The sequence below is a fragment of the Colobus angolensis genome, unplaced genomic scaffold, assembly GCF_000951035.1.
Source record: "Colobus angolensis palliatus isolate OR3802 unplaced genomic scaffold, Cang.pa_1.0 Scaffold172, whole genome shotgun sequence".
Classification (NCBI taxonomy): Eukaryota; Metazoa; Chordata; class Mammalia; order Primates; family Cercopithecidae; genus Colobus; species Colobus angolensis.
Window position 1 is genome coordinate 4,605,147 of NW_012114844.1, and position 17,641 is coordinate 4,622,787.

General features: G+C 46.1%; 1 protein-coding gene across 2 annotated transcripts; it reads right to left on the bottom strand.

Moving 5' to 3' along the window:
- Positions 1-287: 287 nt before the first annotated feature.
- DNAJA4 (DnaJ (Hsp40) homolog, subfamily A, member 4) lies at positions 288-17,635 on the bottom strand. Of its 2 annotated transcripts, none has more exons than XM_011938419.1 (7): positions 17,456-17,635; positions 11,712-11,892; positions 9,461-9,565; positions 8,348-8,575; positions 7,054-7,284; positions 2,340-2,440; positions 288-2,240 (listed from the first exon to the last, which is right to left on the bottom strand). In XM_011938419.1, exons 1-7 carry the CDS (start codon positions 17,585-17,587, stop codon positions 2,025-2,027), a joined length of 1,194 nt encoding a protein of 397 aa, XP_011793809.1. In that variant the 5' UTR covers positions 17,588-17,635; the 3' UTR covers positions 288-2,024. The 2 variants fall into 2 exon arrangements, with proteins under 2 accessions (XP_011793809.1, XP_011793810.1); XM_011938420.1 differs by lacking the exon at positions 17,456-17,635 and adding an exon at positions 16,021-16,130.
- Positions 17,636-17,641: the final 6 nt, after the last annotated feature.

Sequence of the window (17,641 nt, forward strand, 5' to 3'; positions counted from 1 at the left end):
CATTCCTCTGCCTGGAATGTTTTCCCTCCAGACCTTCGGACGTCTGCTCCCCAACTGCATCCAGGATTCTGCCTAGATGCCAGCTCCTGGTAGAGGCCTTCTTCCCTTTCCCTTCTACTTACTCCCATTCCTCTTATTCTTCATACAGTTACCACTTTTTGTTTGCATTCACCCCATCCCCAAAATAAAGCTCCATGAGGGTGGAAACTTCATTCCATTATATCAACCAATGAGAGGCAAGCTGGCACTTAACACTGAGCTCTCAAAAAAATGAAAAAAGCCACTTGTCTCTCATACCAGCTCAATTTTAATTTTAAAGTGACAAATGTACAGGTGGAATAAAATTTTAAGCAACACCCTCCAAATTCCTCTTACATGACAAGAAGGAGCTGAATGTAATTTTACTCCATCACCAACGAAACAGTAGTTCTTTAGCAATAATTAGGAAGTCACAGCACAGAAACAACACCCCGGAGTTGTGGTCCATTTACAAATAGATTTTTCACTTAGGCTTCGTTGGAAGAAGTGATTTTATATCTATCCTGACCCATGGTCAAAGTGGGCATAGGTGGGCTGTTTCTATACTTTGAGCAAATTATGCCTCACTAGCTAGCAATGTTCTGTGGGAGCCTGGTCCGTGCAGCTGGTTCACCCTACTTCTGCATGGTCTGATCTGCTTTTTGCCCCTCCTAAGGAAGATCCCTGGTCTGAGTGAAACTCTCAGGTGCCATGTAACCAAATAAGGGTAGGGTAGATCTGACAGGTGGCCTCTGCTTTAACCCAGCAGCTTACAAGTTTTTTGTGACTTGGGGGCAAGAAATAAGCAGTAATGGCTAAAGACTGAGGTAACCCTAAGTTCGGATTGTAGTCTACCTGTCAGGAATAAAATAATGACTGACATCCCTCCAAACAAGCTATAATTTACAGTAGTAGTCCATACAAACTGTAATCCACAGTGGAACTCAGAGCAGTTCTTACCAAAACATCACTTGAGCAGGAAGCCCTTTGTAATATGACTGTGCAATGAGAGGAACAATCCTTTGGAAGGGAGCTGAATCTGGGAGAATAAGGTGGAAAACACTGGGGGGTTCTATGCCTTTGCAGACCCTCAAGTCACCCCAGATTACTGGTCAGAGAAGCTGGCTGTGCCATGGGCCAAACCAGCAGCATTCTCCCTCGGCTTCCGTTGCTGCACTGAGGCTGCCGGGGACACAGAAGGATTTAGTTTTCTTTACAAGTAAGCACTTTGGTGGGAAAGCATTGCAAAAGTTGTCAACAGAAAATCATTAAAACCATGAAGAACAAGGTGTGAGGGTCACAGGCAAACAGTTATCAGCATATGATTCAAAACACTGGTTTGTCCTCACCACAGAGCTTGGAAGGTTCAGAAAACTTCCAAGAGAGATGATCAGACACACTCACATTCCATCCATTGAAGGGCGCAGAACAGTAGGAACTAAGTTGGCCCTGTTAAGCAGGCACAGGCAGCCATGTCCGATCCATGGATGTGCTTTTGTTCTTTAAGAGGATCGTCTAGAATCCTCAGAAATGTTATCTTAGCAGCCCTGAGATCATGCCCTCAATAACTCTGCCAAGGGACGGGGGAGAAACCACAGACCTAGAGATGGGCCAGGATGCCCACTTTGTGCCTTGGGGTTTGCTAGGGGGCTGAGCTGCTAACTGGGCTGTGCTTTATTGGTGACACTGAATTATGGCAAAGCCACTAGAAGCACAAAGTGTTGGTGCAATTACTGACATCTCAAAAAGTATATCCTGAAAATAGAAATGAACAGATTCCATATACAGACTAGAGGTGATTTACACTTAAAACATTTAAATATAAATTAAGCTATAACTTAAGTTACAACCAAAATAAAAACCAAAAAGACACTCAGCAATTAAGAATGCTGAACACGTACACAGGACATCCCAAACATGAGGCCATTAAAGCGATCCATTTTCATTGTGCCAACTTTACATTCATCATGTGCTAGTCCAGCAGGGCCACACAGCCCCACGCCACGTCATGCTGTCTGGCACTGCACTCCAGCCCGGGGCCCGTCTTCGTCCTCCTCGTAGGCCTCCCTGTGCTGACGCCAGTTCTGCTCATTGGGACAAAACTCCTTCAGCTCCACTTGATCCATGTCATCTGTAATCCTCACTTTCTGTCGAGGAGGCAGTAAAGCTTCCAGCTGAGGAAGCTTTTCCAGAGAAAGCCAGTGTTTTTCAGGAAAGATTACCTGTAAAGGGTGAGGTGGGAAAGAAAGGTGGCTGTTTATTCCCCTTCCAATTAAGGCATTTAATAATATGTCCACGACAATGAAACACAGTGAACTTACTAAAAATTGTATGATCAGAATCCCTTTTTCCAGGGGTGCTTTGTAGATGGGCATTCCTTCATCACGCACACATTTCAGGTCCCCGTGCTTTATCACCTCACCTGCCAGAGAAAGGGTCAATTATGAAGCAGAAAGGCAGAGGGGCCTGCAGAGGTCGTTCTCCCTCACGGGAGAGCCTGAGGCAGGTCCTAGCGCCCCGTGGCACTGGGCAAAAGAAGTGTGGCATCTGACTGGAAAGCTGGCCCCAATCCCAGGTATCCTTGTCAGGTACTGCCTGGGGGTGGGGCTCGGGCTGGGACTCTGGCCTGCTCCCCTGTCCCGTGCTCTGGGCTCCAGCAGTGTGTCAAGGGGGCAGCATCACAGGTAGGTTTGAAACAAGTGAACCAGAAGTCATGACACCCAAGTCTGCATAAAATGGGGCCAACAACCATCACTCTGGCCCTTCGTGGGGTGACAGGTATCCCTACCACAAGGGGAACAGGAATGCTCCTCACAGACAGGAAGAAGCCTCAAGTGTCCAACCAGTCCCCTGCCTGGCATAAAAACTGACTCCTGGCCACCTGTAGGTGACACCCAGGTTCCTTGGTAGGGAGCTCACTAGGTGACTTGGCCACAGGCAATCTCCTTCATGGTCAAAATGCACTTCCATACACGCTGCTGAGCTGGAGTCACCCTCCCGGCTGGCACCCGCTGGGTCTTACAGCTACGTGACTTTGCAAGGCATCAGGGGAGTTCAGACCCCAAGAACTCTGAGGCATTCTCCCAAGTCAGAAACTTCCCTCTAAGCATGGAAAAGGAAAGGGACAGAAGGGTTTCTGATAAAGTATACTCTTCAGCTCGGCGATGAATATGGACAAAGACAAAGAAATGTTTGGAAAAAATGGGGGAGACGGTAGAGGGGAATCAAAACAATTTATTCAGCAGTCCACTTCCATATGGAACTATCTAGAAAGTGAGCTCTCTCTTCAAGAGGAAATCTTTAAAGAGCAGGTTTTAAAAATAAAGTAAGCCAATGACTATCCTTGAGGTTCATTCACGGGCAGGGCTGTGGCTCAGACATGGCCTTCAGAGCCTACTGACTGCGCAGGACAGCAACCCCTTAGCTAAACTGCTCCAGATTGCTGGCTTTTTGTGTTCCTGTTTATTCTTTTTCTGAAATACAGTCATGGCTAGGCGCGGTGGCTCACGCCTGTAATCCCAGCACTTTGGAAGGCCGAGGCGGGCGGATCACGAGGTCAGGAGTTCGAGACCAGCCTGACCAACATGGTGAAAACCCCATCTCTACTAAAAGAAAAATAGAAAAATTAGCTGGGCATGATGGGGTGTGCCTGTAATCCCAGCTACTCAGGAGGCTGAGGCAGGAGAATGGCGTGAACCCGGGAGGCAGAGCTTACAGTGAACCAAGATTGTGCCACTGCACTCCAGCCTGGACAATAGAGCAAAACTCCATCTCAAAAAAAAAAAAAAGAAAAAAGAAATACAGTCATGTACAGCATAGTGACCTTTCAGTCAACATTTATGAAGATGGTTGCAAAGATTACACCAAACTTTTACTGCACCTTTCCTACGTTCAGATACCCACATACTCAGCATCGTATTACAACTGCCAACAGTACTCAGTACAGCAACCTGCTATGCAGGTTTTGGCCCAGGAGCAACAGGCTATGGCACACAGCCTAGGGTGCAGCAGCCTACGCCATCCAGGTCTGTGCGAGTATATTCTATGATGTTCACACCGCGACAACATCGCCAAACAATGCATTTCTCAGAACGTAGCCCCATCATTAAGTGACACATGACTGGTTTTTCTGTCTCCCCATTCCTATCAGGTGTCACTTCTTGCTGCTCTCAAGCTCTACTCCCCGTGCTTCTGCTTCTAGCTTACTGCGAGGTGGGAAACTGACCAAGCGTGGAAAACTACAGGTAGAAGACCACCACTATTTCGGCTCTCCCGGCAGGTAAATACCCGCCTGCAGGCAGGGCCATCACACCCTTGTGTGGCTCCAAAATCACTTTTTTAGTTAATCCAATCCTCAGCAATGCTCGTAACAGGCTAAAGGGCTCTAGGGAAGAAGGCATTTCAACAGCAGAAGAGAGGAGGAAGAGGGAGGAGAGAAGATGGAGAAACAAGAAATAAGCCAACACAAAAGAGGGGTGAAGAAAAAAGGAGAGGGTGCACAAGGGAACAAAGTAAAAGCAAAAACAAAACAAAAAGGAAAACAAATCCCCAAAGAACTCTCCAACGGCAGGTTTCCTGGATGCTCCACCCTTCCTTATAATAAAGAAGGAAATAGGTTTCTTAGGATTTGCCACTTCCTTCCCTCTGGGGCTTTTTCTCCGCCACCCTCACTCCATTTGGCTCCCGGTTCCCTAGACTGGGGTCAGCGGAGGCAGCAAGGAACACTGGGCTCTGACCCCTGGCAGGGCCCAAGCCTCAAACAGTCCACCCGTGGACAGGATGGTCTTTCCCAAAGAAGTTACATACAGATGCCGCCCAGCCCCGGCTCAGGAGGGCTAGGATCTGGGCTGTGACCATGTAAGGGCATCTTGGACACAATGCCAGGGTGTTGAGCTCACAACCAGTGGTCTGGGGCTTCATGTAAACTGTGATCTTCAAACTCCTTCTCGAGGGAAGAAATGGGTGCCTTGGGAGGTCTATGGAAGCCTAAGGGTAGGTGTTTTATTTTAAATTTTCATGCAAATTTTGCATTATACTGCAGGGCTTCTTCCCCCAATCCTTGATTATGTATTAAAACACACACAAGTCTGGGCAACATGGCAAAACCCCATCTCTACAAAAAATATAAAAATTAGATGGGCGTGGTAGCATGTGGCTGTAGCACCAGCTACTTGGGAGGCTGAGGTGGAGGTTACAGTGAGCTGAGATCACGCCACTGCACTTCAGTCTGTATGACAGAGTGAGACCCTTGTCTCAAAAAATAAATGAACAAATTTTAAAAATAAATAAAAACAGACACAGAGCAAATGACAAACCAAATGGAGTAAAATGTTAACATCAGACAAATCATATATGGGTGGACCTCGGACTATTTTTGTATTTACAACTTTTTGTAAGCTTGAAATTGTTTCCAAATAAGTTTATTTTAAAATCCCAAAAACTGATCAAGGCTTGGATATATAATTCTGCTTCCTATTATCCCCAGGAAAGGAGGAACCTGCAAGAATCCAAGAGAGGAAAGAGAAAAAGAGCACAAGGCTGGGAAGAGGAAAGCAGGCAAGGAGGGGAAGGGGGAAAGGGACAGGGAGGGAACAGAAGCCCAGGCCTCAGTCACCCCACTGGACTTGAGTCTTATCTCCAGCTGCCACTGCCCTGGGGGCAGGCTTATTGGCTGGTTACCTCCCTGCCTGCCCTGAACCTACCCCTTTTGCCCCAAACTTCAAATGGCCATAGGAAAAGGTAATCCCAGCCCCACGGCCAGTGAGGGGACTACAGCAACACTGCAAATGGCTGGTGCTGGGGCCCAGGGTGCTTCGGTGGCGTAGCCACCACCACACCCATCCAGACATTCTTTGCTATGCACAGCTGACCTTAGTGCTATTCAGAAGCAGCTTCAAGTCAAGGTCTCTGGCCTGGCCTCTCTCCTTTCTCAGCCCCTTCTAGGCAGTTGCTCTGGTGCCCACACAGACCCTCACTGCAGCGAACACAGAAGCCCTCCTAGGAGATGAGCCCCCTAATGTCTACAAGGGGGTTGGGGGCTGAGCTCAGGCCCTCAGGAACCCTTTCAGCCCAGAGGCATCTCCCTCTGGCTCCCATGGGTGTGTGCAGACCAGCAATTCCTGTGGAAACCTCCAAGGATAAGCTGATAGGCAAAGTCTTTCTTACAGGAAAATTCTACTTTAAAATGTAACTCATGTAATGAACCACAGACGCTACAGGAACATGTGGATGAATCAGCACAAATCACCACTTGATAGAAAAACACCACCTATTAAGCTGTTTTCTTATACAAAAATAAATTTTTAAAAATTTAAGTTTAATTGGCAGACTTCATCTAAAATTTCAGAGCCCCAAGATTCTTATTTGAGACTTTTCCCCCCAACCGATTATTTTTCTAGGAGAATATAAAAGGACTTTATAAATTATCCAGAGTCATTAGGGATAACTTTAAATTTGGAGAAAATCACGTCATACTAATTTGTGTAACAGAATTTGACTTTAAATGTGAAATCAAGTGAACTATTCCCAAAACAAATAAGAAATACTCAAAGCAACAGATGCCCTAAACACCTGGCTTGATCATTACCCATTTTATGCATGGGACAAAGTATTACATGCACCCCATCAATATGTAAAATATTATGTAGCAATAAAAAAATCAGGCTGGGGCCGGGCGCGGTGGCTCAAGCCTGTAATCCCAGCACTTTGGGAGGCCGAGACGGGCGGATCACGAGGTCAGGAGATCGAGACCATCCTGGCTAACACGGTGAAACCCCGTCTCTACTAAAAACTACAAAAAACTAGCCGGGCGAGGTGGCGGCGCCTGTAGTCCCAGCTACCGGGGAGGCTGAGGCAGGAGAATGGCGTAAACCCGGGAGGCGGAGCTTGCAGTGAGCTGAGATCCGGCCACAGCACTCCAGCCTGGGTGACAGAGCGAGACTCCGTCTCAAAAAAAAAAAAAAAAAATCAGGCTAATTTGCCAGAATTATGCCAAACATACAGAACGTCAATGGAAACACACATTTGAAACTTTACCTGATTTGGATGTAATAACAAGAATTCGATTGTCCAATGTTTTTATCGTCTTCTTGAAGCCACAAAGAGCTTCAGAAAGCTGAATTTTCATTTTCATGATCAAGTCATGGCCTCGTCTCTGAAAGACACTATGATCCTTCTGATCAAGCACAATTATGACATCACCAGGCTCCAGCTCAGGCTCCTGATCTCCTTCTCCATGAAATAGTATCTTTTGCCCATCTTTCATACCTATGAAACATCATCCCTTTCTGATTAGCCATTTCTCATACAAACCATGCTTCCTTAAAGCTTCTGAAGAAGGAACAGAGTCTTTCAGGGGTTCTTTATTCATCAAGCCTCCTAACCTCATGCAGGCACAAGGCAGGGAGGGGTGGCTAGGATGGCCAATGAGAAAAGAGGTCCCGCTTCCCTTGGCATAATGTGGGGCCAAGCCCAGCATGCACAGGGAGACGGGGAATGTGGCTCTACGTCCCAGGTTTCCACAGCACTCCCTTCCCCGGGCCTGTGATGCCACACTGCCAGCATGGGGTCACCACCCACTTCCCGGGGCACAGGGTGCATGACTCAGGACTGATGGGGGTCAGCCAGCCCTGCCTTTTCTAATAAGTCATTATGCACACTCAAGGCACAGGGTTCAGGCATGTTTAAACAGTAAGTCCTTTACTAACACCTGTGTTGGTTTGGGTGTTAATTCTTTTACTTTTGGTCTCGTATCTGATCTAGGATATATTCACTGGATTGGAAAGCCACAGAATCATCAGGGAATACTTGGAGGACAGCTAAAATGGAAAAAGGCCTTAAAATGATAGCATCAGGCAAAATGAATAGCAGGAGAAGGTGCTGTATTTGGGGGAATCTGATGCACCAGATGGGGAAATGTGGAGAGAAAGGGAACATGCAGCCACAAATACTTACACAAGCCCTTACGGCCAATGAGCATTGGAAGCAACCAGGAAGGCACTCCTAAAGATTCTAGAGGAATGGCTTGAGAATGTCAGGAGATGGCAACTAACCAAAACCAAGGCCAAGTAAGACTTTCAGAGCATTAGAAAATCTCATAAAGAGGCTGTCTGTGATCTCAAGGAAGTAAACCTCAGCAAGAACACTTTGGCAGGTGACATGGAATGGAAATAAGGCCAGGAAGGGTGGAGAGAAGATGACCGGGAAACAAGAGGAATTCATGGCACACCCAATACATGTTGTGATACAGCTCACTTCCCTGATTATCCCACGATTAGCATCCAGTCAGCATTTCCAGCCAGTGTGGAGCACCAGCTCTGCGCAGCCTCACCTTTTTCAACATGTACCTCGATAATCTTCTTCTCACGGATCACCTTGGCACCGCTGCAGCTCTCGCAGCGGTCCTTGGGGTTGATGCGCTCGCCCTGGCCCTTGCACTCAACGCACACGGTCTGGATCTGCTGCACCATGCCCGGCCCGATCTGCTGGATGTGGATCTGCATCCCCCGCCCCTTGCACAGCGGGCAGTTCTCCACCGATCCCTTCTTCCCGCCAACACCTGCAGGGTCGGGGGAGGCAGGAGTGAGGGCCATGCTCTGCCCTTACCAGTGTCCCTGCTGGGCGCCACAGCAGAAGGGTAGGGAACCCTCACATCGGACATTGGGCTTAGAATTCTATTTACAATCAAAAAACAATGCAGAAGAGCCTGGAGGAGTCCAGCCAAGCAGATAACATCCAGATGTTAACATATGTGTGATTTTGGCTGCATCAATCCAAATTTATTACCTTAGCTTCATCAAGTGTGTTTTCTTCCACCCCAGGTGGAACCTGCATAGGCCTACAGATGAATGAGGAGGCTGGGGCTGTGGAGATCTAGAGAACAAAAGCTCTGTCAATAGCAGCAGCTACCCAGCTCAGCCAATTCTCTCTGTGGGACAATGTGAGGCTGGAGTAACCAGACATGGCTTTTCTTGAGAACTCAGATTTTTAAAAAATTACAATAATTATACGTACATTTAAGTCAGGGGTCAAGAAACCATGGCCAGACTGCTTGGGTTTGTAAATAAAGCTTTACTGGAACACAGGCATGTCCATTCATTTATGTAATATGATGGCAGAGTGAACTAGTTACAAAAGACTCCATGGCCCGGAAAGCCTAAAATCTGGCTCTTTACAGAAAAAGTCTGCCAGCCAACCCCCTAGATGAGGTCAAGTGTCTGATTTTTAATTTTTAGAAATAGTTGTCAACATGTCAAATAGAGGTGCAGCCCGAAGAAAACATTCATTCAGGCAAAGAGATGTGGTCCTCAGGCCACCTGGTTGTAATCTCTGCTTGACCCTTGCATTTGAAATAAGATAACTTATTTTCCCTGAACTAAAACAAGCATTGTTTCTGAATCTAAGGGATCAGAACTGTGAGGTTCAGTCAAAAATTAATTTTTACCTTCACATTTCTCACAAATTACATTTTTCTGGAGGGCCAATTTCTTCGTGACTCCATTATATAAATCTTCAAGAGTTACAGATAACTGGTGTACAACATTCTTGCCTTAGCAAGGGAGAAAAAAAATTAGTGGCGTTGAATGAAATATACCACTGTATTAAATACCACCCATATGACCCTTAGTTGTATGAAATCTCCAGAGATTCAAGACTGTGGCTGGGTCATGCACTCCCTTCCCTGCAGGAAGCAATGCTTCTATTACCCCAGCCCATCCTTCTGGCCCTCAGCCAATAACAAGAGCTAATACCCTCTCTAGCTATGAGCTAATTAATCATTTATAGAGGCCAACAAAAAGACTTTCCACCTTTATTTTTGGAGAACAAATCTGAGGACAGGGAGAGCACTAATTGAGAAACCGAAAGCAGTGTGAACCCACGAAGTTGGTTAAGTTTCCCCATGAAAGGAGTTCTTTCTATACATAAATCTGTGACAGCCAAAGTCTCTGGATCTTTCACTGAAACTCTTCCTTGGGCATAAAGCACTTTACTTTCTGAGCCCTTCTGTAACTGGTGGCCAAATGGGAATTCTTTCCTCTGCCAAAATCTTGCTTCTGCACTCAGGACGGTGGGTGTTTGGTCCTCAGGGTGGGGGTGTGCTCCAGCGCCTGCCAGCCTGTCAAGACTGACAGCATCAAGACCCTCCCTGCTGCCCGTGGAGCTCCTGCAGTCACTGAGACGAGCTGTCCTGGTTTACTGGCTGCCAACTTTGAGAGATGACTTAATTAAGGGCATAAGTTTTTCATCTCAAGACAGTGAGGGAGCTGGACAAGAGAATATCCAAAGTTTTAATCACATCCACACCATCAATTATATGAGCAGGCAATATGCTCAAAGGACAGGGGAAGGATTTTTCCCTAATAAACACTTTGTGATTTTCAGCACTCTGTGTTCACAGAATTGACAACCAAGCTTTTTAAAGCTCAAAGTCAATTACAATGTGATAACAGGTGCTGCTTCATTTATCTAGGGGTCTCTCAAAAACCACACTTCTTAAACTCCAAGGCAGAGCTCATTTCTTCTGACTTTATCCAGAATTATAATAAGCCTGCTTAATTTTCTGGTTTCAAGATTCAAAGCAGCCTGACAACAGTAAACTAAACAGGGGGAATGGGAACTAGTCTATTAGCAACTACTAACATTAGCAACTACTCACAACAGAGGTAACAGCCTATAGCCTGGCAGAAGGTGAGATGCAGAAAAATTAGGAAGAGCAAACCTCGAAAGTCAAAACAGTGGCCTGGGGCCACTGAGCTAAGGGCTAAGTTCCTCATTCACCTGGGGATGAAGCTGCTACTACTCATAATGCATTCTGAAAAGAAAGGCAGGTCATTTACAAAGATTTCAAAACATAAAGAGGTAAAACTTGTTACCTAGAAAATCCCCTGAGCAGGCTGGGAAATGAGGCCATACTGAACATGGCAAGGGTACCCACCTAGAATTAGAGAGCCTGCAGCCCAGGCCCAGGTCAGGGAAAATGGAAGGCCACAAAGGGAGGGTGGGCAAGAGGGGAGAGGAACACTCTTGGTAAAGGATCCCTGACAACCACAGGAGGCGTCATTTACATCCCTCAACACACACTGGTGCCTGACCCCAACAACAGAGGAAAAGAAGGCATGATGAACTTGACCTTCCTCTTTTCTATCCACCACTCCATTCGCTCCTTCATATAGTATTGGAGGATGTCAGATAATTACTAAATTTACCAGGAGTTTCCAGGTAGCCTGAGCACTAGACAAGTGATAAACTCTTTAAAGTTAATGATCCCAAAACATGGCAACTGTACCTTGTTTTTTTTTTTTTTTGTCTGTCTGTTTTTTTAAGACAGGGCCCCACCCTGTCATGCAGGCTGGATTGCTCACTGCAGTCTTGACTTCCTGGGCTCAAGTCATCCTCCTGCCTCAGCCTCTCAAGAAGTAGCTGAGACTACAGGCATGAGTCACCAGGCCCGGCTAAATTTTTTATTTTTATTTTTTTGAGATGGGGGGGGTCTCACTATGTTGCCCCGGTTGGTCTTGAAATCCTGGCCTAAAACGATCCTCCCACCTTGGCCTCCCAAAGTGCTGAGATTACAGACATGAACCACTGCACCTGGTCCAATCATATCCTTTTAAAGCATGATCTATCCTGATTCCAAAAACATATACAATTGTGGAAACCATACAACTTATTTCTGTTTCTTTAAAAGCATTTACCTCTTCTCTCTCTAGCCATCCGTCCACCACCACCAAAGAACATGTCAAAGATGTCCATGGGTGAAGAGAAGCTGGGGCTGCCTGAGCCTCCTTCTTTAATTGCCTGCTCTCCGCCTTGGTCATAAATATCCCTTTTCTTTGGATCTGAAAGCACTTCATATGCCTGGGATATGAGTTTAAACTTTAAAAGAAAGAGAGAGAGAGAGAGAGATTTTTAAAAAGAGAGAGGTTTCAGTTGTTTTGTTAAGCAAACCTGCCATATAAACATACAAAGTAACAGAGGTATTCTGCCCCCAAACCCTTAAACTAGCCAGTCTATACATCCTCTACCTGGAACCTGACTTGCCTGTCTACTTACACCTTTGGTAAAGTGGGAAACACAGAGCAAACTTATTAAGGGACTGGTGAAAGGGACATGACAAGAACAAGGAAGAGAAGGCAGTAGAGAAGGAAAGTTTCTCCCTAACTTGGCTGCACCAGACAGGAAGTCGAGTCCAGCTAGGATACCATGAGATAGTGCCAGGGCTGAATCTCTAACCAGATAAAGCTAGGACTCTGGGCACTACCACTGGCTCACCTCCTCATGGGAATGATTTCATTAGTTTACTAGCATGAAATTCAACTACAGGCATCTGTGAGCACCTAACCACGTGCCAGACATTGTATACAAACCTATACTCCTGATCCTCCCCCAAAAGCCCCATGCTGCCCATAGTCTTCCCCATATCACAGTTATTGGCAATGCCAATCTCACCTGTCAACAAATCCCACAGATGCTATCTTCATATTTGCATCTCCAGTACCCTAAGACACACATAATATCCCATGTGTAGCATTCCTGCCAAAGAGTTACCACTGGAACCCAATTGTATGAAAGAATCAGAAAAGCCAAATTGAGAGATACTCTAAAATTAAAAGATAGGAATGCATACAATGTGTGATCCTGGATTAGATCCTGCACTGGGGGAAAAAAAAATGGCTACAAAGGACATTATTGGAACAACGGGAGAAATGTGAATCTTTGTTCTCAATGTTAAACTTCTTGAATTTGATAACTGCACTATGGTTATGTACAAGGATGTCCTTGTGCCTAAGAGAAACATGCAGCACTTAGGGCTGAAAGGTTACGCTACAGGTAGCTTCCTCCCAAAAGCTTTAGCCAACAGTAATAATAATAGTAACAGATAAAACAAATGTGACAATTTATTTACAACTGGTAAAGCTAGGTGAAGAATACATAGGTGTTCATTGTACCACTCATGTTTTCTGCAGGTATATGGAAATTTTAAAAATAAAATCGGAATGCTAAAACATGCAAGATCTGTTCTTTCTCACCACACCACATCCACTCTGGCAGAAGGCACCATCTCAGGCCTGGACTACTGAAGTGGCCTCCTCCCTGGTCTTCCATGTTCCCTTCTTGCCCCAGCTTTCAGTGTGTTCTCCGTTCGAGCCTACTAACTGGGTCAATTCTCTGCTCAAACCTCTACAAGGCGGCCCATGTCACTGGGAGTAAAAGCCAGTCCTAACTTTCATCTATAAGCCCAACCTGGCACCTCTACTTTCCTCTCCTCCTGTGCGTCCCCACCCCAATTCTGTGCCAGCTTCACCAGGCTCCCTACTGTTCCTCAATTCTGCAGCCTGAGCCTCAGAGGCACCTCAGCCTGGTCTGGCCTCCCCACTCACCTCTTTCCAGCCTTAGCTCACAGACCACCTTCTCAGGGATGCCTCCTGGTGATCCAGCTTTAACACTGCAAACCCACCTCAGACCCTCCCACCCCCCACCCCTGCTGCATATTTCTCCATAGCATTAACCACCTTCCAACAAGCTGTATCATCTATTGCTTAGCTTATGTAGCCCCCACTGCAACATAAGCTCCGTGAAGATGGGGGGTTTTGTCCACTGCTGTCTAACTGAGCCTGGAACCATGCCTGGCATGTAGAAGGCACTTAGTAAATACCTGTTAGATGAATGGTTCGATTCTGGGAACTCAGACATAAATAAATGAGGTACGGTCTTGGCCCTCCAGAGGCTACAGTTTAGTCAGAGAGACATATATGGATATATAGATATACAGATCTTATAATGCAGCTGGCTTCACAAAATACTCAGGGAAAAAAAGTGCCATGAAATAAGGAATTTGAGAGAACAAGGGAATTTGAGGCATTAATTCCTTTGTTCTACAAATCCCTGATTGAAATCTAATAAGTAACTAATAATAATAATAGCTAATAAAGAATAGCTAAAAAACTGTACAATTTAGAAAAGGATTAAAAAGATGTCAGCATCATACATAAGTCAGCTAGATCTTTCGATATGTTAATTCTCATACCATTTCTGCGAAGAAGTAAGTACCATTCACTACTACCCCTTTCCTCAGCAGAAAACCTGAGATACGGTGTAAGCATTGGGTGCCTGGTACAGATCAGAAAGCATCTAGGCCAGGCTGCCCCTAGAGAGTTTCTGCATGTATCTGCAGGTCAGGACTAGGAAAATAAGCTTCATGGGAATGTCCACTGGAAACACTCACCAAATACCCTGGATACTCACATGACATTTATACTTAGAATTATCTAAGAACGGAAAAGGAGTACCCAGTTGCTTGGGACATTCAGTCAGAGGCCAGACCTCACATGGGATGGGGGTTCCAACTACCAGTAGGGAGTCCATCCTCTAGGGTCCCGGGACTTCAAAGTCTAATTCAGTTCCCAGCCTGGACCCCCTTCTCCCAGTGGGAGACAAGTGCTATGACCAGCTTGCCTTTCAGGCCATGATCTTTGTCACAGAATCTTAACAGGATTACTATACAGCTGAGGGGAAAATGGCTTTGAAGACTATGTAACAACTTGAGAAAAGTACTTATAATAAAATATTAAGTGGAAACAAGAAAACAAAATGTCTATGTATCAGGATGGCCATGTATGATCTTCCTGGGGAAAGCCTGGAAAGCAGCACAGAGTGGTTAGGATAATGTGTACTTGGTAGGTTTTCCTCTGTGTTCTAAAATTTTCTGCACAGTTTGCTATCTTTTGATTTTTGAACTTGAAAATCTATCATTCAAACTAAAAGTTACAATGAAATTGACCAAAAGATCAAACTCATCTCAACAGGGTAGTAGCCAAGAATATACCCCACATCATTGCCCCTGAAAGAGACTATCTTGGTGACCCACTACCTACCACCCATGCGTCTTGCAAAAAAAACCCAGCCACAGATAAGTACAGACTCCATACAGAGTGCCCAACAAACACAAGCTGCCCCAATGCTTAGCAACAGGGGACAACAGGGCAAAAAACAAAGACCAACACCCCAACGGGCTTCTCAGTTGTCCCAGCAAGGGCTAAAGAACCGGCATAGTCTATTTTTGAAGAGACATTAATAATACAGTGACAAACTTAGGAGGGAAAAAAATTTAAATGTTCTGCCTGTGATAAAGTAGAAAAGAACTGCACAGACTCATATACACACTCACAAAAGGCCTGCACGGTACACCCAGCACACAGTGGGGACCAGAAGAGAAGGTATTTGTTGAATGAATGAACAAATGAACGAATGAGCTCTCTCTGGGGAACTTTATAGCAGTTTCTATAAATTGTGTCCCCAGTCTCCTCATCCTCTTTGATTCCCAATCTAAATTGCCACTCTCCTTCCAATATTCCTTCACTGCAATTTCCCTTCCAATCTGTGCCTTTATAGAGCCCTCTTCTCCTACATACAATTTTTTAAAGTGCATTTACTCAGCCAGCTAACAAACATTTTAGCACCTACCCTGCACAGCTAGCTACTCAACCCGTAAGTGGCCATGGGGGCACAGTCACTGCCCTGCTTATATTATGGCAGAGAATACAGTTATCAAACAAGTAATCACCTTTAAAGGAATACAGTTAATCAAACAAGTAGTCACCATTAAAGTAGGATGCATGTTGGGCCTGTGGTTCAGTCTACGAGGCAAAGGCAGCCTCCTGGAGGATGTTTTAGCTGAGAACTAAGGAGTTTTATCCCCTTCCGTGAAGGCAGGGGAAGGAAAGTATTCCTGGCAACAGGCACATCACAGAATCCCTCCCTCCAAGCTGAGATGGGCTTGCCAGACCTCACTGCCAAGGGCCTCATTTATGCGACACTAACTCAGTGCCTGGCTATAAATAAATATTAGTTTAAAACAAACCAAACAACCTGCCCAGACAGGTATTGACAGGGTGAAACCTACATACATGTAGTACAGGTCAAGTCTAATGTTTTAAAAATAAAAGCTTCAGAACAACAAAAGCACATTCAGCTCTAACTGTACACACAGAGGCATGAACTTACTCTTCTGAGTGCTGAGATTTGACCTGAAACCAGGGTCAGAAGGCTTTCCCACATGTCTTTAGCCAGCCTGCTGAAATGTGAAATTAGAAGCCTAGAAGCTCTCCTTAAACAAGACTATCAGAAGCAGACTACAATGAATGTAGGGAGCAGGTGGATGAATCACTAGCACCATGTAAAACGCCAGTGCCTTTAAAAGCTACAGTAAGCCATCTAAATATAGATGAGAAAGAACGCAAGTGAGTAACAGACAAATGGTCTTACACGAAAGCATTCTAAACTTGTGACAGCCACATTCAGCACATGTGGCTAAATATAAATATTCCATCACTGTTGCCATTCAGCCAGACCGTCCTGAAGTAGCTTTCTCCAGTTTGGAATAACTAATGCAGACAGGTATTTTGATTCCAGTGTCGTTTCCAAAGGTCTTAAATGCTACATGGGTGATCAGTGTGGCTTCAAAAGTGGCCCAGGCGACACTGCTATCAGCTACTATAAAGGCCCCACCTCTCAAGACCCATGCGGGACAACCAAAGTTTTATAAGAAAATGGCAAGAAGTGAAAGGAGGAATGGGAGGGCCAGCAGCCTTTCCTTGCAACGCCTCATTCCTTCAATTCACCTATTCAGGTGGGTCATGAGCCTCTTTAGAGATAAAAAGCAAACTTTCTGTAAACAGGATGGAAAAGCTTTTAACTTCTGTCTCTAAAATGCAGAGCATTTTCAGTCTATGATTGGTACTTATGATCAACTGTGTGTCACTTGTCACCGAAAACCCAGAATATGACTACAAGCTAATGTCAGGCTGCACATGTCCATGTTCCTGTTTAATAAAGAAAATGGAATTATTCACTATCTGACACTTTTATCAGGTAGGAAGCAGGTGCACAGAACAAATCCAGCTAGTCATTCTCAAGAGAGGCACGGCATTTGTCCAAGGTACCGGCTCAGATTAAAGACACTCATCCCTAGGGTTTATGCATCAACAGAGAACATGAGCCAGTCGTTCCCAGCAAGTACACAACTGTTTGTGCGTGCCTCAGTTTCCCGATTTCCAGGCCGCCTCTCCCACAGGAACGCCAACACACCCTATGAGAACTGGGTTCAGCCCCTGCGCCTCCCTGACGCCCGAGTCCAGCGCGCACTGCAGGGGCTACCCAAACACTTGTGGAGCTAATGGAGGAATGAATGGGTTCGGCAGGGACTCGCGAGAGGCCCCAGTGCCGCACCACATGCCTCCTCCGCGGGCGAAGCGCCCTCCACCGACCGCGCCACAGGGCGCCCAGGTCTCGCGCCACCTCTGCCCCGGCCTGGCCCCCAGGCGCCTGGCGACGGCCTCCCCAACAAACGCGGCTCAAGTTTCCCACCGCCTTCAATGCTCCTGGCTTAATAACCCTCGGCCCCTCGGGAGCCCGACCCGCGCCCCGCGCCGCCCCGCACCTTCTCGCCCTCATCCGGGTTCTTGTCCGGGTGGTACTTGAGAGCCAGCTTCCGATAGGCCTTCTTGATCTCCTCCGGGGACGCGCTGGGCTTCACGCCCAGGATGTCATAGTACTGGGTCTCCTTCACCATCTTGTCTCTGCGGGCGGGCGGGCGAGGCCGGTCAGAGTGCCCCGGACGCCCCTG